We start from the raw sequence: 25,736 nt of genomic DNA on the forward strand, positions 1-25,736 counted from the left end.
ACAATAAAAATTAACATCTCCTGCCTTGCTTGGGTGTTTAAAACAGACCTAATCCACCCACATAACACAGACCCACCCCCAGCTCCTACCCAAGACGGACCCCAGCGCCTACCCAAGACGGACCCCAGCGCCTACCCAAGACGGACCCCAGCGCCTACCCAAGACGGACCCCAGCGCCTACCCAAGATGGACCCCAGCGCCAGCCAAGACGGACCCCAGCGCCTACCCAAGACGGACCCCAGCGCCTACCCAAGACGGACCCCAAGCGCTCCTACCCAAGACGGACCCCAGCTCCTACCCAAGACGGACCCCAGCGCCTACCCACGACTCCTTCTCCTAGATCTGAAAGTCTGATGGATGTTAGGATAATTTCTCCACCGAGCCCTATGGTACGCTGGTGGAGGTTAGGGGTCTGAGGCGTAGCGGTCTCTGATTTGGAGGATACAGGACACTACAGGCAGTTCACACACACACACACACACACACACACACACACACACACACACACACACACACACACACACACCCCAGATGCTGAGTGTCGCATACCTACATTTGAACTAATAAGAGTGAGCTTAGAAATCCCTAACAAACACTCATCACATAGTTAAATAGGTGTGTTCTATACTACAACTCTATTAAAAAGTGTGACATAAAATGACTCAATTGTTTGTGGGGTCACTTACCGGCTGGGGCTGCTCTGCAATACAGCAGTTGAAACACAACCAGAACTCGCTCATCACTTAGCAGTCTTAACGTGTTCCAGGCTAGGATGATGCTCCAAAGTCCCACGGTGGGGTGGGGGAGGGGGTACTGTAGCGCAGGCCTGGGTAGGTGGGGATGGGGGACGTAGCCTGAGAGGTAGCGATCCAGAGAGCCTCTCAGGGCAGTAGGCTCCTGACCGGGTCAGTCACACCTGGGATAGAGAGGAGAGGCAAGAGGTGAGCTGACCGTTTGTACAGTCGTCACATTAGCACTACCCATACACATGTGAAATGTGTTCAAGTGTACAGTCACACACACACACACACACACACAGTCGTGCACACAAACAAATGCTCGAAAGGCAGTGTATGCGTAAGGTTCTCCAAGTCGTCACTATCTGGGTTTGTGGGTTAGAGATATTCCTCGTCTTAATAAGACAGGAGAGACTGGCCGCAGGCTCCTGTGTGTGTGTGTTTGTGTTTCTGACACTATTCTCTACCTAGCTGTGGTGCTACTTTACTCACAATGAGCCCAGAGTACAGACATATGCTATTGTGTCTGGTGACCGACACAGACACAATAGACGTGTATTGCTTGGCTCCCTTCGGCTAGTGTCCCAACACTACCCGAGGCCAAGACAATTCACATTAAACACCTGGCCTTGTGAAACCACACATAATAGCAAATATGTTGGTGTTCTCATACTTGTTTTCTTAAGGGGAAAAAAATGTGCAATAGACTGTCTGGGACTTTTTCAGCGGACATATGTTGAGCTGAAGTGTGAGTCCATTGGTTTTCTGAGACGTGAAGATGAGTCCATTGGTATTCTGAGACGTGAAGATGAGTCCATTGGTATTCTGAGACGTGAAGATGAGTCCATTGGTATTCTGAGACGTGAAGATGAGTCCATTGGTATTCTGAGACGTGAAGATGAGTCCATTGGTATTCTGAGACGTGAAGATGAGTCCATTGGTATTCTGAGACGTGAAGATGAGTCCATTGGTATTCTGAGACGTGAAGATGAGTCCATTGGTATGTTGAGACGTGAAGATGAGTCCATTGGTATGTTGAGACGTAAAGGTGTCCATTGGTATGGTGAGACGTGATTGCTCCCCAAAAATATGAAACATGAAAAAAAATATATTTAATATCAAGGCACACTGAAGATACTAGAACCAATCCACATGTACTTTTCCTCTGCAAACAAAAGGAGTAATGACTCTGACAACCCCAGTGTAGAATAGTTGATCTATTTACCTAGTCGGCTTGTTGTTGTTGTGTGTTCTAGGCTAGAGAAATATTCCTCCCGAGGCACATCCACGTTACCAGTGCCACAGGGAGGGAAACCTGCATTCTGACAGGCAGCCAATGCACAACACAGCAGTTTTAAACAGGCTCTGTTAAAAAGATGGCGATCCAAACGTTCCATTCCTACTTTATTTCTCAATTCCTAAATATGCACGAAACTGCACCATTTTAAACCCAAGCGTTTTTAGCAGCATGGTTAGGCACGTTACCACTCACACAGTGAGTGCATAGGGGAGAGTGGGGTTAAATGTAACACAGGTCAAATGTAGGATAACTTTGGGGTAAAACGCCACACTCAATCATTTTTGGGGAGTGACTTAAATTGTGATGAGACAGACGGCATTTTTGTTGTTGTTTTTGAGCAAGAGTTGTGGCAACCAGGGAAAGTGTTGGGGGACAAAATGGTGACATGAAGTGGGTTTCTGTGAGAGCTACAGGCCAGGGGTCAGACAATAGATTCTAATGTTACGAAGTGGGTTTCTGTGAGAGCTACAGGCCAGGGGTCAGACAATAGATTCTAATGTTACGAAGTGGGTTTCTGTGAGAGCTACAGGCCAGGGGTCAGACAATAGATTCAAATGTTACGTTGTGGGTTTCTGTGAGAGCTACAGGCCAGGGGTCAGACAATAGATTCAAATGTTACAAAGTGGGTTTCTGTGAGAGCTACAGGCCAGGGGTCAGACAATAGATTCAAATGTTACAAAGTGGGTTTCTGTGAAAGCTACAGGCCAGGGGTCAGACAATAGATTCTAATGTTACGAAGTGGGTTTCTGTGAGAGCTACAGGCCAGGGGTCAGACAATAGATTCTAATGTTACGAAGTGGGTTTCTGTGAGAGCTACAGGCCAGGGGTCAGACAATAAATTCAAATGTTACGAAGTGGGTTTCTGTGAGAGCTACAGGCCAGGGGTCAGACAATAGATTCTAATGTTACGAAGTGGGTTTCTGTGAGAGCTACAGGCCAGGGGTCAGACAATAGATTCTAATCCACGATTCATATTTTTTGTTGTTGTTGCTCATATTACTTACGTTCTACTTTCTGAAAATCTCATTTTCATTCAATGTTGAACTAAGCATGTAACTGTGTTGACAGTCATTGATCTACAAGCCAAAACAAACCCTATGGAATATCAGTAGCCTAATGAATCCGCACGCTATGCCCAGGCCTTCGCCCGGGCGTGCCCGGCTTTCACCGCGCTGACTAACGCGAGGTAGGTGGCCTGTTTACCCCGCCCCCCCCCCTTGTTCAGAGAAATTAGTGAGTGAAGTCGCTTGAATTATTTGCCATGAAGTGAAAGTACCAGGTCTTGGTTACTACATGTTTTGTTACTTCATAGTTTTGATGTCTTCACTATTATTCTACAATGTAGAAAATAGTAAAAAATAAATAAAAACACTGGGATGAATAAGTGTGTCCAGACTGGTATTTCTAAAAAGACCCCTTTTCCATCTGTTTATCCAGAAATCAACTGCTCTTTAATTACTTGTTACTTTAATTTCTTATTCTTATCAGTATGTTTTTGTTTAAACTGCAACTTTCGGTTAGGGGCTCATAGGTACACCTGTTGTACTAGGGGCTCGTAGGTACACCTGTTGTACTAGGGGCTCGTAGGTACACCTGTTGTACTAGGGGCTCGTAGGTACACCTGTTGTACTAGGCGCATGTGACTAATACAATTTGATTTGATTTAAGTTAAAGCCTTTACTTAGGCCAAATGTTTTAGATGGAAATGGTCGAGAAATGTATCAATTCCTTCATTCCATGTGTAACTCCGTGTTGTTGTATGTGTCGAACTGCTTTGCTTTTATCTTGGCCAGGTCGCAGATGAAAATGAGAACTTGTTCTCAACAAGCCTACCTGGTGAAATAAAGGTGAAAAATATATATATATATATATATTTTTAAATACCCTAAAAATAGACTTCACTTTAATTTGTCACCCAATTCGATATGCTCCTATGAATTTCACGTTGGTGCTCATGGGTCCTTTTACATGGAAATGCCCTCTATGGAAAACCTTTTCCATGTTAGGTGTCATATTGTACTATGTGTTTTCCCTTTTCGTAAGCCTAGATTAGGCGGTTGCATACAAGACATGGCTGCGGGAAGGTGTTTAGAGTAGGGGGTGCTGACGATCACCTTTATGACAAAGCATTGCATGCATCCATTTTAACTAGGCAAGTCAATAAAAACAAATTGTTATTTACAATGACGGCCTACACCAGCCAAACCCTAATGATGCTGGGCCAATTGTGCACCGCCCTATGGGACTACCAACCATTGCCGGTTGTGATACAGCCTGGAATCAAACCAGGGTTTCTGTAGCAATGAGATGCAGTGCCTTAGACCACTGCACCACTCCGGAGTCCATCTATGCAGACTACAAAAATCCTTTTCTTAACCTAAGCATAAGACAAGATTGGGTAACAGCAGTCACAGTTAATTAATGACTGTTTGGAAAAAAGCCTGCGGAAAAGCTTGTTGTGAACAGCACTCGCGCAGAGACAGAGGATCATAGGCTCAAATGCCCTGAAGGAGCAAGCGTGAGCCCCAATCCCGATTACATTCCTTAGTGCATGTAGCTTCACATACCTGCCATTGTGTTTACACAAATCTTTATAAATCGAGCTCCACACTGCCCTTTCCCACCTGGACAAAAAGGAACACCTATGTGAGAATGCTGTTCATTGACTACAGCTCAGCGTTCAATACCATAGTGCCCACAAAGCTCATCACTAAGCTAAGGACCCTGGGGGGACTAAACAACTCCCTCTGCAACTGGATCCTGGACTTCCTGACAGGCCGCCCCCAGGTGGTAAGGGCAGGCAGCAACACCTCTGCCACGCTGAGCCTCAACACTGGGGCCCCTCAGAGGAGTCTACTTAGTCTCCTCCTGTACTCGCTGTTCACCCACGATTGTGTGGCCAAACACGACTCCAACATCATCATTAAGTTTGCTGAAGACAACAGTGGTAGGCCTGATCAATGATGAGACAGCATATAGGGAGGAGGTCAGAGACCTGTCAGTGTGGTGCCAGGACAACAACCTCTCCCTCAATGTGAGCAAGACAAAGGAGCTGATCGTGGACTACAGGAAACGGCGGGCCGAACAGGCCCCCATTAACATCAGTGGGGCTGTAGTTGAGCGGGTCGAGAGTTTCAAGTTCCTTGGTGTCCACATCACCAACAAACTATCATGGTCCAAACACACCAAGACAACCGTGAAGAGGGCACGACAAAACCTTTTCCTCCCTTCGGAGGGCATGAGTGCCCAGATCCTCAAAAAGTTCTACAGCTGCACCATTGAGAGCATCCTGACCGGTTGCGTCACCGCCTGGTATGGCAACTACTCGGCATCTGACCGTAAGGGCATCACTGGGGCCAAGCTTGATTGATTTGACATTTGCAACGCAACAATCATCTATTTCAGGGATGGGCAACTTCAATGGGGGTGAAAAACAGGACTCATCATAAGGGATCATAAGGGACTGCAGTGGCTCGTGAGTCTGCGTGTATTCAAACATAATAACCCCCCACCCCTCATCATAAGGGATCATAAGGGACTGCAGTGGCAAAACATTTTAGCAGCAAAACATTTTAGCCCCCCTTGTGACAGTGAAGAGAAAACATTTACGTTTTAAAAGGGAATTTCCTGCAATTCTGCCATGGGGCAGAGAGAACATTTTGCCATTTTAAATCACGTTTGCTGCAATTCTACACATTTTGCCATGGGGCGTGGAGATAAATGTGCAGTTTTACAGGTAATTTCTGCAGGCCGCCAGTTGCCCATTCCTGATCCATTTGGTTCTTGCCGCGGGCCTCCAAATCAAATCAAATTTTATTTGTCACATACACATGGTTAGCAGATGTTAATGCGAGTGTAGCGAAATGCTTGTGCTTCTAGTTCCGACAATGCAGTAATAACGAGCAAGTAATCTAACTAACAATTCCAAAAAAAAAAAACTACTGTCATACACAGTGTAAGGGGATAAAGAATATGTACATAAGGATATATGAATGAGTGATGGTACAGAGCAGCATAGGCAAGATACAGTAGATGATATCGAGTACAGTATATACATATGAGATAAGTATGTAAACCAAGTGGCATAGTTAAAGTGGCTAGTGATACATGTATTACATAAGGATGCAGTCGATGATATAGAGTACAGTATCAACGTATGCATATGAGATGAACAATGTAGGGTAAGTAACATTATATAAGGTAGCATTGTTTAAAGTGGCTAGTGATATATTTACATCATTTCCCATCGATTCCCATGATTAAAGTGGCTGGAGTAGAGTCAGTGTCATTGACAGTGTGTTGGCAGTAGCCACTCAATGTTAGTGGTGGCTGTTTAACAGTCTGATGGCCTTGAGATAGAAGCTGTTTTTCAGTCTCTCGGTCCCAGCTTTGATGCACCTGTACTGACCTCGCCTTCTGGATGGCAGCGGGGTGAACAGGCAGTGGCTCGGGTGGTTGATGTCCTTGATGATCTTTATGGCCTTCCTGTAGCATCGGGTGGTGTAGGTGTCCTGGAGGGCAGGTAGTTTGCCCCCGGTGATGCGTTGTGCAGACCTCACTACCCTCTGGAGAGCCTTACGGTTGAGGGCGGTGCAGTTGCCATACCAGGCGGTGATACAGCCCGCCAGGATGCTCTCGATTGTGCATCTGTAGAAGTTTGTGAGTGCTTTTGGTGACAAGCCGAATTTCTTCAGCCTCCTGAGGTTGAAGAGGCGCTGCTGCGCCTTCCTCACGATGCTGTCTGTGTGAGTGGACCAATTCAGTTTGTCTGTGATGTGTATGCCGAGGAACTTAAAACTTGCTACCCTCTCCACTACTGTTCCATCGATGTGGATGGGGGGTGTTCCCTCTGCTGTTTCCTGAAGTCCACAATCATCTCCTTAGTTTTGTTGACGTTGAGTGTGAGGTTATTTTCCTGACACCACACTCCGAGGGCCCTCACCTCCTCCCTGTAGGCCGTCTCGTCGTTGTTGGTAATCAAGCCTACCACTGTTGTGTCGTCCGCAAACTTGATGATTGAGTTGGAGGCGTGCATGGCCACGCAGTCGTGGGTGAACAGGGAGTACAGGAGAGGGCTCAGAACGCACCCTTGTGGGGCCCCAGTGTTGAGGATCAGCGGGGAGGAGATGTTGTTGCCTACCCTCACCACCTGGGGGCGGCCCGTCAGGAAGTCCAGTACCCAGTTGCACAGGGCGGGGTCGAGACCCAGGGTCTCGAGCTTGATGACGAGCTTGGAGGGTACTATGGTGTTGAATGCCGAGCTGTAGTCGATGAACAGCATTCTCACATAGGTATTCCTCTTGTCCAGATGGGTTAGGGCAGTGTGCAGTGTGGTTGAGATTGCATCGTCTGTGGACCTATTTGGGCGGTAAGCAAATTGGAGTGGGTCAAGGGTGTCAGGTAGGGTGGAGGTGATATGGTCCTTGACTAGTCTCTCAAAGCACTTCATGATGACGGATGTGAGTGCTACGGGCGGTAGTCGTTTAGCTCAGTTACCTTAGCTTTCTTGGGAACAGGAACAATGGTGGCCCTCTTGAAGCATGTGGGAACAGCAGACTGGTATAGGGATTGATTGAATATGTCCGTAAACACACCGCCAGCTGGCGCATGCTCTGAGGGCGCGGCTGGGGATGCCGTCTGGGCCTGCAGCCTTGCGAGGGTTAACACGTTTAAATGTCTTACTCACTTCGGCTGCAGTGAAGGAGAGACCGCATGTTTCCGTTGCAGGCCGTGTCAGTGGCACTGTATTGTCCTCAAAGCGGGCAAAAAAGTTATTTAGTCTGCCTGGGAGCAAGACATCCTGGTCCGTGACTGGGCTGGGTTTCTTCCTGTAGTCCGTGATTGACTGTAGACCCTGCCACATACATCTTGTGTCTGAGCCGTTGAATTGAGATTCTACTTTGTCTCTGTACTGGCGCTTAGCTTGTTTGATAGCCTTGCGGAGGGAATAGCTGCACTGTTTGTATTCAGTCATGTCACCAGACACTTTGCCCTGATTAAAAGCAGTGGTTCGTGCCTTCAGTTTCACACGAATGCTGCCATCAATCCACGGTTTCTGGTTAGGGAATGTTTTAATCGTTGCTATGGGAACGACATCTTCAACGCACGTTCTAATGAACTCGCACACCGTATCAGCGTATTCGTCAATGTTGTTGTCTGACGCAATACGAAACATCTCCCAGTCCACGTGATGGAAGCAGTCTTGGAGTGTGGAGTCAGCTTGGTCGGACCAGCGTTGGACAGACCTCAGCGTGGGAGCTTCTTGTTTTAGTTTCTGTCTGTAGGCAGGGATCAACAAAATGGAGTCGTGGTCAGCTTTTCCGAAAGGGGGCGGGGCAGGGCCTTATATGCGTCGCGGAAGTTAGAGTAACAATGATCCAGGGTCTTTCCACCCCTGGTTGCGCAATCGATATGCTGATAAAATTTAGGGAGTCTTGTTTTCAGATTAGCCTTGTTAAAATCCCCAGCTACAATGAATGCAGCCTCCGGATAAATCATTTCCAGTTTGCAGAGAGTTAAATAAAGTTCGTTCAGAGCCATCGATGTGTCTGCTTGGGGGGATATATACGGCTGTGATTATAATCGAAGAGAATTCTCTTGGTAGATAATGCGGTCTACATTTGATTGTGAGGAATTCTAAATCAGGTGAACAGAAGGATTTGAGTTCCTGTATGTTTCTTTCATCACACCATGTCACGTTGGCCATAAGACATACGCCCCGCCCCTCTTCTTACCAGAAAGATGTTTGTTTCTGTCGGCGCGATGCGTGGAGAAACCCGCTGGCTGCACCGCTTCGGATTGCGTCTCTCCAGTTAGCCATGTTTCCGTGAAGCAGAGAACGTTACAGTCTCTGATGTCCCTCTGGAATGCTACCCTTGCTCGGATTTCATCAACCTTGTTGTCAAGAGACTGGACATTGGCAAGAAGAATGCTAGGGAGTGGTGCACGATGTGCCCGTCTCCGGAGTCTGACCAGAAGACCGCTTCGTTTCCCTCTTTTTCTGAGTCGTTTTTTTTTTTTTTTTGGTCGCTGCATGTGATCCACTCGGTTACACTGGTTGTAAGGCAGAACACAGGATCCGCGTCGCGAAAAACATATTCTTGGTCGTACTGATGGTGAGTTGACGCTGATCTTATATTCAGTAGTTCTTGTCGGCTGTATGTAAAGAAACCTAAGATGACCTGGGGTACTAGTGTAAGAAATAACACGTAAAAAAACAAAAAACTGCATAGTTTCCTAGGAACGCGAAGCGAGGCGGCCATCTCTGTCGGCGCCGGAAGCTCCCAACTGTAAGCTATGCGCTTGTGATTTAAAACAATCCACAGCTGTTAGTATTATTATTTTTTAATTAAGCGAAAGATCTGGGGCCAAATCATGCTTGCCTATATTGAATGATTTTATTTATTTCTGTGCCCTCATGGTGAATATGAAGTGATCTAGAGCTTCTATTTTCTATTAGTTTATCATTCTAACCTTGGTGAAAAGGGAACATGGCATTCCCTCACCGTCGGCTTACAGGCCTGCTCCTGCCCATGTCAAACACAAACAAGTTGGCGTACTTGCCTCACTAGTCTAGCAAGCAACACAGTGTTGGATCGAGTTGAGCGCTTTTCTCTGCAATATCCATTTGTGCCCAGTTTTAAATTAGGCAAAATCTTGTGTCTCCCTCCCTCGAAACTTGAGCTCTGTTCATAAAGGTCTATTTTGCGTTGCAAACAGTCACAAGTTAAATTAACTTAGACTACAGTGACAACTGCTACTGAATCTTGGCTACTCATCACATTAGGAATTGTATTATATTGTTACCCTGCAAATGCCTGATTTTCTTTCAACTCCAAGACACTGCAGCAAGAGGGATTCAAAACACCAGCTCAGAAGTCTTTCATCACAGTTTGGTGAAGGGGACAGAGCCACCGGAAGGAAAATCACTTTGACTTGAAAGGGAAGTTCACGTTCACACACACACACACAGGGAAAACGTTGCCAAAAAGACACATATTTGGACACAACAAAGTGGTGAAACGTGTAACTGAAAAAAGTGTTCACTTTAACAGTGAATGTGGAAAAAAATAAAAGATGTCCAAAGCCAACATAAACATCCTCCACTCACAGAGGGGCTCATTCATAGAGCTATAGAACCAGAGGATGAAGATGAATGGAAACAAACATTCCTTTACACATCCTCCTCATGGGCCAAATATGTACAGGCCAGAGTTGAAAGCACCAGAACAGAATTGCTGCCAGAGCCCCATCTTCAAGTGCTAAAATTAAAAATGCTGTATTTCCGTCTCCTTTGATTCCTCCAGCAGATGCTGTGCTTGTCCCTCTTCTGGTTGGTCGCTCTGTGCTCCCCTGCCTTCATCTATTCTGGGTCCTTTGGAGTTTGTCAGTTTCCGATGAGAGACTATACAAATCAGTGTTTGCATCATGAATAGACAAGATTTGACCAACTTTTGGTTTGCTCCAACTAACCTAAACAAAAAGTCCAAATGGAATCATATTTCATCCACAAGGATGATTCCAGACCCTAAAAGGGCTACTTGTAATTAAGTAACACACTTGATGTCAAGTCTTGGAAGGTGTTGGAAGGAGGTTGAGGGAAGGTTGGCCTACAACTTTCAGCAAAAAATCATCATTCCACTCCACCTCATGAAATGCATGAGAATGCCCTGCTTTTCCCTGGGGCAGTAACTGAGGAGTTGGTTAGTTCATTACTTGGTCTTTAAAAATGGCAAACATCACTTTCTCTCACATTATTTGCAGGGCTAGAGAGGGAAGGCATTCAAATTGCTCCCAAGAGAAGTTCCATTTTCCCTTCACTGGATGGGATGATGAATGAGCCAGGTCCAAACACACAGTCAGACACACTAATCATTTGCACACACTGTATATAGATTTTTCTATTGTGTTATTGACTGTACGTTTGCTTATCCCATGTGTAACACTGTGTTGTTTGTGTCACACTGCTTTGCTTTATCTTGGCCAGGTCACAGTTGTAAATGAGAACTTGTTCTCAACTGGCCTACCTGGTTAAATAAAGGTGAATAAATAAATAAATCAAACAGTCACACACACTAATACAGTCACACACACACACACTAATACAGTCACACACCACTCCCTTAGTGGTGAGCCATAAATGGAACCAGGGCCAGTGAAAGGAAGATTGGCGCTCCATAGGGAACCCCACAGGCAGGTACACACAAAACTCTACAGGAGTTAGAACAACAAATAGTGCATGATGGGTATGGCCCAAGGCCTGGATCTTACAGTGGCATTGCAGAATCTTTCTGAAAGTACCGGTACTCATAAAGTGTATTGAACACAAGACTTCAGAATAGACTTGCACTGATCTGAAGTGTTGAGCTGGCTAACTAAAGTCTGTGCAAAGAGACCCACAGACACACAGACTGGTAGTGGAGTTATTTTCTGTACTCAAATCAGCCTAACCGAACTTAAACGCGACCATAAAAAAAATAATCACTCACTCACCTCGACCATCTAGTCCTAGGGACAAACACAGAAAGCATGTCTGGGCAAAGTGTGTCTGAGTGGACAGTCAGAGACCTAGTTTCTCCCCTTCTCTGCCTTGTGTGGCAGGGAGGTGCACCATCACAAAGCGACAGTATGGGGACAGCAACACAGGGCCTGAGGAGGAGGGGTCCTCTCTCTCTCCCTCGGTGGACTCCTCACCATAGGCCTTTGTCCCCCACTCAGTCACGGATCAGTGGGTCTGTGGTATTATTCACCAACACCTCCCTGCTTCCCTCACTATCTTTCACACTCAGGCACGCTTGATAGGTAGACCTAGGCTGTGTCCAAAGAGAAAAGGTGTTTAGTATCGGGGCGGCAGCTAGACTAGTGGTTAGAGCGTTGGGCCAATAACCGAAAGGTTGCTGGATCGAATCCCCGAGCTGACAAGGTAAAAAAAAAAATCTGTCGTTCTGCCCATGAACAAGGCAGTTCTTAGGCCGTGTTTGTAAATAAGAATGTTCTCAACAGACTTGCCTAGTTAAATTTAAAAGATGACCAATGACTGTTGACAGGACAGGATGGGTGAAAAGTGATATGGTGGACACCTATGGAAGTCAGAGTTATTCAAGCTAGTTGGATCTCTCACCAAAGCCATACAGCAGGTTGCTGATGGGTAAAATACCCACTGGGCACAACCACTACCCGTCCTCGTCACGAAAACCTATCCTCGTCCTGACGACACAAAATAAGAGGTTTTGATCACATGGGGAACTTTTACATAAGCCCAGTGACAGAACTGAACAGAACCATTTCCCGATCAGATGTGTCTTATGTAACTATTTCAGGGAGGAGAAAGAACACTTGAAATACCATGTGGTCAGATTCAATTTGGGCGACTGTCTTTCAGTTGAAATAAATAAAAGAACCGAGGGCTAATCCTTTTCAAAGCACCACGTAAGAGCATTAAAACTCCATTTTGCATTACATGAGTCCAAGCCAGTGTTGGGATTGACCCTTTGTTTGCCAGCTCACAGCAACAGGGTTGATCAGGAACCAACATGGATGAACATTGGTAAAAAGTTCTGTGTTTAAATCATAAAAGGGGAGAAATTTCACACTATGGATACAGCAATGAAGTGTCTTACTTCAGAATTGCAAACATAAACATAAGGACTATTTTAGGAAAAGACCCCTTTCATTCATTGCATCTCTTCACCGAACTACTAAAGGGAACAATAGTTGGCCTTGTTTTGAGGCTGGCCCTCAATTCTTGTGTCCCTGGCTTTGTTGCCACGGCAGCAGCTGCCGGGCTGTATCTTCACTGGGACGGGGTTAGTGGGACACAAGGCCCAACAGAGAGGAAGGGGTGAGTGGGACACAAGGCCCAACAGAGAGGAAGGGGTGAGTGGGACACAAGGCCCAACAGAGAGGAAGGGGTGAGTGAGACACAAGGCCCAACAGAGAGGAAGGGGTGAGTGAGGCACAAGGCCCAACAGAGAGGAAGGGGTGAGTGGGGCACAAGGCCCAACAGAGAGGAAGGGGTGAGTGGGGCACAAGGCCCAACAAAAATCAGGAGCGCTCCCCACTTCTGTCTTACAAACACACAGCGAAATCCTCAAATAGTTCCTAGCACAAATGATTGCACATTACACACATTACCTAACCATACGTACGCATCTACGCACACAAGCAAACACACACATCATAAACACGTGCACACACAGCCGAGTAGTGGGAGCAAGGTGCAGTCCTACAATACATCTACACATGTTCAAACAACGGTGTGTTTAAAGTAAGGTGGGACACAAGGTCTTTCAAGGACATGGTATTTCTTTTGACATGTCACAGGACAAGGGACATACGTTAAGATCAACTGAATTGGCCAAAGAGTGAGTTGTTTAGAAGCATCAGCTACAGTCGAAAGCAGAGCAGGGTTCCCCATGCCCACCGGACTTATAGCTTCCTCACTTGGCCCGGGGAGTAGAGAATCCTCTTATGTCATCCTCAAATTAAAAACACTGTAGCGATCCCAAACGTTGACGAGAACAAAGCAGAATCGACATGAAGAGAACTACACCGTTTTGAAAAAACGACACCGTAAAACTATACCATGGTACACACCTTGACGGTGCAGTTGCTTTGTCGTTGTGAGACCATGAAACAGGGCAGTTCCAAGTGCTTGAGAACTGTTCTGTTAGTGAAGAGGCAGTATTGTTACTGGTGGAGTTGCAGGTTGTTATTATTGGAGTTGCAGGTTGTTATTATTGGAGTTGCAGGTTGTTATTATTGCAGTTGCGCCCTGTGTCTCAGAAGAGTTCTAAATCACATTAAATTAGGCCTAACAATTATCCACATTGTGTTCGTAATGTGAGGTGGCCTAGCCCAACATTCCTGTAGATAATGGAATAACCAGCCAATCATATACTCAGCAGTAAATCAGCAGCAGTCTGACTAACACAGAACTGCAGATGTGACATGGCATTGACTCTGAATGATGTATTTACAGGGAATTCTATTGATTTATGATGTGCTCGGCTACACCACTAATTCTGCAGCAATAGCCTAAATGTGTGCTGGTTTCGGATGAAGTCTAAGCCTAACAGTGCAGATAGCCTAAACAATGCCCTCTTCAGATTGTGATTGCATGCATATTTTGACAACAGCACCCCTTTTATTGCACCAACAACAATATATCCTCTCCTCTATTGTTTTTAGTGGCAAATTCAGATTTGCCAATACAGCATTTCCCACAAGTCAGCTGAATACAGACAGTGGAGGGCTTAAATTGACCATATGGTGCCACTAATCCACAGTAATCTTTCACAAAGACAGCAAAACAAAAACAAAAAGTTGTGATAAGTCACTTTTACGTAACAGTTGGAATTGTCTGTGGAAATCGTGCCTTTGGAAGAATACCTGTGCTTCAAAGAAGTCTGCTAAGCGCGGGGGGGCAGTTTGTAAATGTAGTCTAATCCTGATACAAAACTACCCTCTCAATTTGAACAGAACGAACAGTACAATTCTTATTCTAAAAAGGGACTTTTCTTATTTCTAACTGCCCAGAACTCAAAATACGACAGAGCAGACATAGGGCCTAGACAATACGACAGAGCAGACATAGGGCCTAGACAATACGACAGAGCAGACATAGGGCCTAGACAATGCGACAGAGCTGACAGGACCTGGACAATACAGCAGAGCTGACATAGGGCCTAGACAAAACCCTGAGCTAGAACTTTGACTGTACAAATCCACTCATTTCTCTCTATGGGTGCACTGTGCTGCATCTGCTAGGATAAAGCACATAGAACTCCCTATGCTGAATGGGCACAAGCAATGCTAGCCTAGCAGTACAGTACGATTATACAGCCCCAAACAAAAGGGTTCCTGGCCATCTGCACTGCCCTCAATGGCATGCCTTTTTAGTGTCCCACCAAAACGCTTCCCCCTGCCCCATTCCACCCAAAAGCAGCATGTGACATTCCTCTACTCTTCTCTTGCTAGATTGTATTCTCTCTGGTTTATTTCCCTACCTTCTTCCTGGTTAGACTGATCTCCCTCCTTATTGGTGACGCTGACCCTTTTATCTCTTTATCCCATGGGTACTTGGGATCAATTCCACTTCAACTGTGTGAATTTGTGAGCATCTCGCATTTACAATGAAGGGCAGATTTTCAATTTAATTAACAGCTGCATATTAATTGGTGAATTGACAGAGGCAAAATGGGGAAAAAGGGACAACAAACCCGATATCAGTCCACAGTCCAGTCGTGGACTCCTCTCATTGGTAATGAGGGGAAGTTATCCAATTGATCAATATACCAGTGGGGCGGCAGGTAGCCTGGCGGTTAAGAACGTTGGGCCAGCCATCGAAAGGTCTCTGGTTCGAATCCCCAACTGCCGTTCTTCCCTTGAGCAAGGCAGTTCACCAACAACAACTGTTCCTGGGCACTGATTTATGACGTGGATGCTCCTCCTTGATTCAGAGGTATCCCCTTTCCCTTACTATCAATGCATTTTTTAATTGATAGGTGAAAAAGCCAAAAAAGGGATGCCGGTCCTGATATCATTCCTCACTGTTTTCCTTCCCCTATGTTTTCTGAAAGCCTTGCCATACCAGCCTTATCTGGTCGTCATGGTATACAGGGTAAACATTGCGTGAGGATCGAACCCATTAATAACCCTAATGAGTTAGCCAGCTAACTTACCTAAATAATTGTGAAGTAACTTCCCTGGACCACCTATAGTACTGTAGGTGATGGATAAATAAGCCTAGTCCCTAACACAAGCCTCATGTTACACATGGTGTATTGAATATGGACCATCCATAGGCAATGGAGCTGATCAAACAGAAGAGACATTTAAGTGATGCAGAAACCTTTTTTCCAGGGTTTATGGGAGTTGTTCTGCAGGCATCACGACGAGGAACAAGCAAGTCTTTCAGGAGAACCGAATCACAAGACAGCAGCACTGTCACGGCATCCGTCACACACACACACACACACACACACGAGAACGCTTTCTGTCCCAGATGGAATGGCTACGCGCCTCTTACGTTGGGCCGAGGTAAACACTGTCCCGGTGTGTGTCGTCAGTGCTAGAGCAGGTCACTTGATCCAGTAGATAACCTCATCCTGAGACACACACACACTGCATGGAACACAGACCACGCCCTGGCTATGTGGTGTCATCTTCAGTCACTATGGTGCTGTCAGTAATACGAAACTTGGGTTTCAATTTCAATTCAATGTTTGTTAAAAGAGAACCTAACATACTGTCCTGAGTAAAGCTCTTCCTCTTATGAGTGGGGAGTGTGTTAGCCTAAACATTGAGGCAAGCTAATTTTGCATTACCATGAATTGTATTTGCTAGACGTCGGTGTGCAAATACACAGCTTGCTTCCCTTGAAGCCAAAAAGGTTCCTCATGTTGAATACAAATGGCACCGGAGGAGATGGCTGCCGGAGATATAGGGGACGTAGGTCGCGGTGCCATGTAAGGATCCGACGGCGAGTTTGTAATCTGCCTTTACCATCAGTCCTAATAGCCAACGTGCAGTCATTGGATAAGAAAATAGACGAGCTACGAACACGCATATCCTACCAACGGGACATTAAAAACTGTAATATCTTATGTTATATTTCACCAAGTCGTGGCTGAACAACAACATGGATAACATACAGCTAGCGGGTTTTATGCTGCATCGGCAACATTGAACAGCCGCCTCCGGTAAGACAAAGGCTCTTGGTGTATATTTGTAAATAGCTGGTGCATGTAATCTAATAGTAAGAAAGTCTCAAAGTTTTGCTCGCCGGAGCAAATGATAAGCTGTAGACCACACTAATTTACCAAGAGACTATCTATATTCTTCGTAGCGGTCTATTTATAGCCACAAACGGATGCTGGGACTAAGACCGCACTCAATGAGCGGTATACGGCCATAAGCAAACAGGAAAACGCTCATCCAGGGGCGGCGCTCCTAGTGGCCGGGGATTTTAATGCAGGGAAGCTTAAATCCATTTATTAACCTCATTTCTACCAGTATGTTAAATGTGCAACCAGAGGGGAACTCCCTGACTTCACACACACCGCTCTCCCTCGCCTTCCATTTGGCAAATCTGACCATAATTCTATCCTCCGGATTCCTGATTTACAAACAAAACAGAAAGCAGGATCCACCAGTGACTCGGTCAATAAAGAAGTGGTCAGATGAAGCAGATGTTTAGCTACAGGACAGTTTTTGCTAGCCCAGACTGGAATATGTTCCGGGATTTTTCCGATGGCATTGAGGAGTACACCACATCAGTCACTGGCTTCATCAATAAGCTCATCGATGACGTCGTCCCCACAGTGACTGTACATACATACCCCAACCAGCAGGTACCCTAGTGTTATGAGAGTTGGGCCAGTAACCAAAAGGTTGCTGGATCGAATCCCCGAGCTGACAAGGTGAAAATCTGTAATTCTGCCCCTGAGCAAGGCAGTTAACCCCCTGTTCCTCGGTTATTATAGCCCCCCCGCACCTCTCTGATTCAGAGGGGTTGGGTTAAATGCAAAAGACATGTCAGCCAAATGCATTCAGTTTTTCAACTGACTAGGTATCCCCCAACCAGAAGCCAGGCAACATCCGATTAGTCTTAATTTCTTTCCAGGAGACATGCAGAACAAACCAATCTTCTGCAAGAGGTCAAATCAGTGGGTGGTGCAGAAAGTGTATGAGAGGCTTGTCCACCTGGCTGTGTAGTGCAGAAAGGACCAGACGGTTGTCTACAAGGAGCCAGAGTCTCAGCCCCCTCAAACAAAACATCCCTGCCAACACCGCCACAGCCTGCTAAACCATATGCCATTACCCAACAAAAGAAGAGAGGTTCACCAGCTGAAGAACATTCTGGAACATGCCTGGAACATTTAACAAACAACATCCTTATTAAGTTAGACTGTAGTAGTATACTATAGAACACCTAGTATGCTCACAACTGCATTGTGGTCTAGATATTACTAGCTGTAGTATATAATTGGGATATATATATATTTTTTTTTATCACAAGTGTAATGACAGGTAACTAAAGGATTCCCTCTGCATCAGAAACCAATAGTGTTGACTTCAACTTCTTGATCAACTCATTGCGATATTCATAAAATGTTATTTGGATAAATTAGTTTCAGTCTTATTGCTAAATCAAAATATGCAGGTTTTAATAAAAACATGAGTCTGTCAATATAACATTCACGTAGACAAGGCTTGTATTCTAGACGAGGTTTATTTGCTCTGGAGACTGAAGTGAGTTTACACAGCAGTATGCAGGAACAGTTATGGCAATGCATGACATATATACAGCAGAAGAAAAATATACTACTAACGACTATAATAAATAGTACAGTCCTACAAACGGAATACTTGCATATGGTGTGTTTGGGTGGTGCAGTGAGGTATTCTGAGTCACTTTAACACAATGGGAAAGTGTTATGGGACAGTATTGCCTGTGAAGCAGTAGTCTGTGAAGCAGTATCTAAGCCGTATTGTCTGTGAAAGAAATAGGCAATGGTTGTGTCTGTATTCCTACTGTAGCAGCAGGCTGTAGAATGAGACATCTCACAGACGCTAGCTAGCTAGCTAGCTACAACACACGGGTATACAAACGCCAGCTAGCTAGCTACAACACACGGGTATACAAACGCCAGCTAGCTAGCTACAACACACGGGTATACAAACGCCAGCTAGCTAGCTACAACACACGGGTATACAAACGCCAGCTAGCTAGCTACAACACACGGGTATACAAACGCCAGCTAGCTAGCTACAACACACGGGTATACAAACGTCAAGACTAATATGAGGTCATCAAGCCAAAGTCATTCCTTTTTTTAAAATTCGCCTCCATCAAAAATGTCCCCAGTTTTGCTCCTAATGAGAGGCAACGAGGTTAAACAGGGCTAATTAGCGAACTATAAATGTTAGATTACAGTACATTATAGCAAACACAGCTAGCTAGCTAGCTAAACTTGATGTGGTGCTAGCAAGCCCTGTTATGGCCTAATCTATCACCAAATTGTACTGTACAACACCACCTCGTGTAAAAAGAGAGTTTATATTGCTAGCTAGCTACTGACAGCAAAACAACTTACTCATTTGTCATTCACCATCCCGAGTCCTGGTCCAGCTGGTCTAGGCTGCCGCCGCCACTCGCTGGTCTCGCAATTTGTCTCAACTCTAACTGCTACCCATGGAACAATGGATGCCTAGACAAATAATCTCGACTCTAAAGAATAATCTCAGCTAAAGACCAACACATACAAATAAACAACCTATATAGCCCAACATATACATACAAAGTATGTACTGTAAATATACACTTAGTGTATAAAACATTAAGAACACCATCCTAATATTGAGTTGCACCCCCCCCCCCTATTTTTTGCCCTCAGAACAGCCTTAATTCATCATGGACTCTACAAGCTGTCGAAAGCGTTCCACAGGGATGCTGGCCCATGTTGACTCCAATGCTTCCTACAGTTGCGTCAAGTTGGCTGGATGTCCTCCTCCCCTTCATCTACACTGATTGAAGTGGATTTAACAAGTAACATCATAAAGGGATCAAAGCTTTCATCTTGATTCACCTGGTCAGTCCATGTCATGGAAAGAGCAAGTGTCCTTAATGTTTTGTATACACAGTGGTAGTCGGTGGCGTTTCAGATTAGAGAGGGCGACTTTAGATTCTTATGAGCATGGCCTTATTTCTATTGCAGCATATTGGATGACTGTCATTCATATTCCATTAACCCAGCTCAATGTAACTTCAATAGGTTTAGGCTACTACATGATACTAAACTGTTCCCTATATCCATCATGAGGTTGCTACAACCTAGCCAATGAATGAAAGTTTACAACGTAGGTGCACAGGTCGAGAGAAATTTGAGTAATCAAGGTCAAACACTTTTCAACTGAATCAACGGAATGAATACACTCCTGATCACTCGCACACAGTTCACTTTCATAGCAGGCACATAAACAGCACGATCACTTTTCTCGTTGTATAATTCCTTCTCACACCTTTTCCCTTTACTTGAGGACCTGCCAAACAGCTGTCTGTGACCAGGCGAAAAAATAAACATTGCCAAAACCTTTATACCATAAAACGCTAACCGATACACACAGACTACATCGTTGTCACCATATCAGCTTACATCATATTCAACATAGCAACTAGAACTAACGCGTTAGTAAATCCACTACAATCACGCAGTAGTGTAAAGCAAGCAGTTTAGTGGTTACACCAGTGGGCCCCAGTGGCAATAAATTAATCAAACCAAAAGCTTACCTTGACTTGGAAGAGCTCCCATGTTGGATAGCTTTAGCCAACTCGCTAATATAGCAACCATCTCTGTTTGAGCCGGGTGTTTGAGTAGGCTAAACTAGCTTGCTACATTCACTAGCTAAGTAAGCAAAAGTTAAGAAAATAAACTCCTCTCCCTCTCGCTTCTTCATTTTTGAAGAAATTAATTTGTTCAAAACTGTTCAACTACTCACCACATTTTATGCACTGTTGCTGATGCATTCAGTTCTAGATTCATTCTCTGTTCCTTTGATTGGGTGGACAACATGCCAGTTCATGCTGCAAGAGCTGATCGGTTGGAAGACACCCTCCGGAAATCGTCATCATTACTGTGCAAGTCTATGGAACGGGGTGAGAACCATGAGACTCCTAGGTTTTGTATTGAAGTCAATATACCCAGAGGAGGACGGAAACTAGCTGTCCTCCAGCTACACCACGGCACCCGACAGTGCATTCGGAAAGTATTCAGGCCACTTGACTTTTTTCACATTTTGTTACGTTACAGCCTTATTCTAAAATGCATAAAAAAATGTAATGTTAGGCCTCCCGGGTGGCGCAGTGGTTAAGGGCGCTGTACTGCAGCGCCAGCTGTGCCACCAGAGACTCTGGGTTCGCGCCCAGGCTCTGTCATAAGGGAGGTCTGTGGGGTGATGCAAAATTGGCCTAGCGTCGTCCGGGTTAGGGAGGGTTTGGCCGGTAGGGAAATCCTTGTCTCATCGCGCACCAGCGACCCCTGTGGCGGGCCGGGCGCAGTGCGCACTAACCAAGGTTGCCAGGTGCACGGTGTTTCCTCTGACACATTGGTGCGGCTGGCTTCCAGGTTGGATGGCGCTGTGTTAAGTGCGGCTTGGTTGGGTTGTGTATCGGAGGATGCATGACTTTCAACCTTGGTCTCTCCCGAGCCCGTATGGAAGTTGTAGCGATGAGACAAGATAGTAGCTACTAAAAACATTTGGATACCACAAAATTGGGGAGAAAAAGGGGTCAAATTTATAATAAATAAATAAAACCTTTTTTTATGTTAATAAACCTACACACAACACCTCATAATGACAAAGCAAAAACAGCTTTTTAGATGAGTTTACATTTGTAAACTCATCTAAAAAGCTGTTTTTGCTTTGTCATTATGGGGTGTTGTGTGTATAAATAAAATACTCAAATATACCATTTACATAAGTATTCAGACCCACTCAAGGAGACTTGTCCCGAAGCCACTCCTGTGTTCTCTTGGTTATGTGCTTAGAGTCATTTCCTGTTGAAAGGTGAACCTTTGCCCCAGTCTGAGGCCCTGAGCAGTCTGGAGCAGGCTTACCATCAAGGATCTCTGCACTTTGCTATGTTCATCTTTGCCTCGTTCCTGACCAGTCTCCCAGTCCATGCCGCTGAAAAACATCCCCACAGCATGAAGCTGCCACCACCATGCTTCACCGTAGGGATGGTGCCAGGTTTCCTCCAGACGTGACACTTGGCATTCAGGCCAAATGGTTCAATCTTGGTTTCATCTGACCAGAGAATCTTGTTTCTCATGGTCTGAGAATCCTTTAGGTGCCTTTTGGCAAACTCCAAGCGGGCTGTCAAGTGCTTTTCACTTAAGAGTGGCTTCAGTCTGGACAAGCTCCCATAAAGGCCTGATTGGTGGAGTGCTGCAGAGATGGGTTGTCCTTCTGGAAGGTTCTCTCATCTCAACAGAGGAACTATGGAGCTCTGTCAGAGTGACCATTGGGTTATTTGTCCCCACACTGACCAAGGCCCTTCTCCCCCGATTGCTCAGTTAGGCCGGCGGCCAGCTCTAGGTTGAGTCTTGGTGGTTCCAAACATGAGGCCACTATTGGCGACCTTCAATGCTGCAGACATTTTTTTTGGTACTCTTCCCCAGATCTGTGCCTTAACACAATCCTGTCTCGGAGCTCTACAGACAATTGCTTCGACCACTTGGCTTTGTTTTTGCTCTGACATGCACGGTCACAACTGTGGGACTTTATATAGAAAGATTTCCAAATCATGTCCAATCAATTGAATTTACCACAGGTGGACTCCAATCAAGTTGTAGAAACATCAAGGATCATCAATGGAAACAGGATGCACCTGAGCTCAGTTTCGTGTCTCATAGCAAAGGGTCTGAATACTTTGAAAAAAATTGTAAAAATCTGTTCTCGCTTTGTCATGAGTTGTGTGTAGATCGATGAGTAAAACTTTTTTTTAAATCCATTTTATAATAAGGCTGTAATGTAACAGAACGTGGAAAAAGTCAATGGGTCTGAACACTTTCAGAATGCACTGTATTACACACATACATATTTGCTTTCCTTGTTTTCAGACCCACAGGGAGGAATAGGTATGGGGAAGGTTCTCTCTGGTCACCTGGAGGGGCAGATGTAAAATCATCCTCGGCTGACAACCAACCTGTGTTGCTAGGCGGGGTGGAGATGATGTGGGAAGTGTGAAGGGAGGGCTTCTTCAACTGGATTCAAAGCTAATGGAGAATGTGAGCATGCACACAATGCTCCATTGTTTGTAATAAACCATGACAACCAAGTTTACTTTTTTCCCCTTATAGTTTGTGTCAACTGACTGACAACCCCTAAGGCAGTTGGGTCAGATGATTTGAGGAAAGGCAAGAGCAAGACGTGATCTCAAGTCTCCTAAGCCTCATGGTTGTTGGGTTACTGTCCTGTTTAACAAGAGTTGCTTACATCTATCTGTCAATGAAAACATAATTCGAGACATACGCAAATACATAGCACCATTATAGGTCTACGTTACAATTAACAGATAACGGGCCCAACTGTATTTTCCGCGATCACGTGATGCTGCAAGAGAAGGAGTACTCGGAAAAGCTTAATGCTTTAATAACAAGTCTATCATAACCCTTTCCATAATAACAAATTTGACCATAATGACTTCAGAAGGTTGATGCTGCTACTACTAATAAACAGGGGCTTTGTGTGTAGAAACCAGGATCCTCAAAGTAGACTATAGCCTCAGACAATATTTCAAAACATGTTTGAATGCAAAAGTGATAAGACGTTGTGGTATCTTTTCCAAAAACATTTCATGATATACAGTGGGGCAAAAAAGTATTTAGTCAGCCACCAATTGTGCAAGTTCTCCCACTTAAAAAGATGAGAGGCCTGTAATTTTCATCATAGGTACACTTCAACTATGACAGACAAAATTAGAAAAAAAAATCCAGAAAAAGTCATTGTAGGATTTTTAATGAATTTATTTGCAAATTATGGTGGAAAATAAGTATTTGGTCACCTACCAACCAGCAAGATTTCTGGCTCTCATAGACCTGTAACTTCTTCTTTAAGAGGCTCCTCTGCCCTCCATTCGTTACCTGTATTAATGGCACCCGTTTGAACTTGTTATCAGTATAAAAGACACCTGTCCACAACCTCAAACAGTCACACTCCAAACTCCACTATGGCCAAGACCAAAGAGCTGTCAAAGGACACCAGAAACAAAATTGTAGACCTGCACCAGGCTGGGAAGACTGAATCTGCAATAGGTAAGCAGCTTGGTTTGAAGAAATCAACTGTGGGAGCAATTATTAGGAAATGGAAGACATACAAAACCACTGATAATCTCCCTTGATCTGGGGCTCCACGCAAGATCTCACCCCGTGGGGTCAAAATGATCACAAGAACGGTGAGCAAAACTCCCAGAACCACATGGGGGGGGGGACCTAGTGAATGACCTGCAGAGAGCTGGGACCAAAGTAACAAAGCCTACCATCAGTAACACACTACGCTGCCAGGGACTCAAATCCTGCAGTGCCAGACGTCCCCCTGCTAAAGCCGGTACATGTCCAGGCCCGTCTGAGAGCATTTGGATGATCCAGAAGAAGATTGGGAGAATGTCATATGGTCAGATGAAACCAAAATATAACTTCTTGATAAAAACTCAATGCATTGTGTATGGAGGACAAAGAATGCTGAGTTGCATCCAAAGAACACCATACGTACTGTGAAGCATGGGGGTGGAAACATCATGCTTTGGGGCTGTTTTTCTGCAAAGGGACCAGGATGACTGATCCGTGTAAAGGAAAGAATGAATGTGGCCATGTATCGTGAGATTTTGAGTGAAATCCTCCTTCCATCAGCAAGGGCATTGAAGATGAAACGTGGCTGGGTCTTTCAGCATGACAATGATCCCAAACACACCGCCCGGGCAACGAAGGAGTGGCTTCGTAAGAAGCATTTCAAGGTCCTGGAGTGGCCTAGCCAGTCTCCAGATCTCAACCCCATAGAAAATCTTTGGAGGGAGTTGAAGGTCCGTGTTGCCCAGCAACAGCCCCAAAACATCACTGCTCTAGAGGAGATCTGCATGGAGGAATGGGCCAAAATACCAGCAACAGTGTGTGAAAACCTTATGAAGACTTACAGAAAACATTTGACCTCTGTCATTGCCAACAAAGGGTATATAACAAAATATTGAGAAACTTTTGTTATTGACCAAATACTTATTTTCCACCATAATTTGCAAATAAATTCATTAAAAAAATACTACAATGTGATTTTCTGGATTTTTTCTGTCATAGTTGAAGTGTACCTATGATGAAAATTACAGGCCTCTCATCTTTTTAAGTGGGAGAACTTGCACAATTGGTGGCTGACTAAATACGTTTTTGCCCCACTGTATTTCAGTGTAATGGGTGCATCATCAACCCGTTTATCTCTGTTATCTCTGCTGCAGCTTATGAGTCAGCTTTCCTTAGTTATTGATCGGGTGCTCTACAGCATAGCAGGACGCAGACAATACATTATGTAACAGAGAGCCCTGCAAGGTTCTCAGTTTCACACAGAACTGACAGTCAGTAAGTATTACAGCCAGAAGAGGACTGGCCACCCCTTGGAGCCTGGTTCCTCTCTAGATTTCTTTCTCAGGTTCCTGCCTTCTAGGGAGTTTACCCTAGCCACTGTGCTTCTGGACTCCACATTGCTTGTTCTTTAGGGTTTTAGGCTGGGTATCTGTATAGCACTTTGTGACAACTGCTGATATAAAAAAAAGGCTTTATAAAATAAATTGTTTGGTAAATTAACGATCAGCTAGGGTCAAGGATCTGTTTTATCTATTTAATAATATCTGCTTATGTTGTCAAGTCTTATAGCGTAGCTGGCCTTCCCCCTTTTAATTTGACTGGTGGTTAGCAGTTAAAAAGCCTGGGTTCTGACTAGTGGTCACAAGGAAATTCAAAAGTACTCTCAATAGACGACAGCTCAACTAAATTGTGGAACTAGAGATGACCTACGGAACCAGTATTAGGTAACAAGTAGCCTAAGTATAGGTCTCTGGGGGATTCAGCTTGAGAAATGGAGATTCCACTTTGACCACAGAAATGTTGAATCTCATAATCAGAAAACCTAAAAAAAAAGGTCTGAGCAAGGAG

At 44.9% G+C, this 25,736-nt stretch overlaps 1 protein-coding gene across 1 annotated transcript in view; it reads right to left on the reverse strand.

The window, feature by feature from the left end:
- cdc42se2 (CDC42 small effector 2) overlaps window positions 1-25,736 on the reverse strand; it is an 83,863-nt gene that overhangs the window by 31,338 nt on the left and 26,789 nt on the right. The window contains exon 2 of the mRNA XM_024381467.2: window positions 687-916. Coding sequence (XP_024237235.2) covers window positions 687-740 — 54 coding nt within the window. The 5' untranslated portion in view covers window positions 741-916. The remainder of the gene's footprint in view (window positions 1-686; window positions 917-25,736) is intronic.

The sequence above is a fragment of the Oncorhynchus tshawytscha genome, linkage group LG20, assembly GCF_018296145.1.
Source record: "Oncorhynchus tshawytscha isolate Ot180627B linkage group LG20, Otsh_v2.0, whole genome shotgun sequence".
NCBI classification, from domain to species: Eukaryota; Metazoa; Chordata; class Actinopteri; order Salmoniformes; family Salmonidae; genus Oncorhynchus; species Oncorhynchus tshawytscha.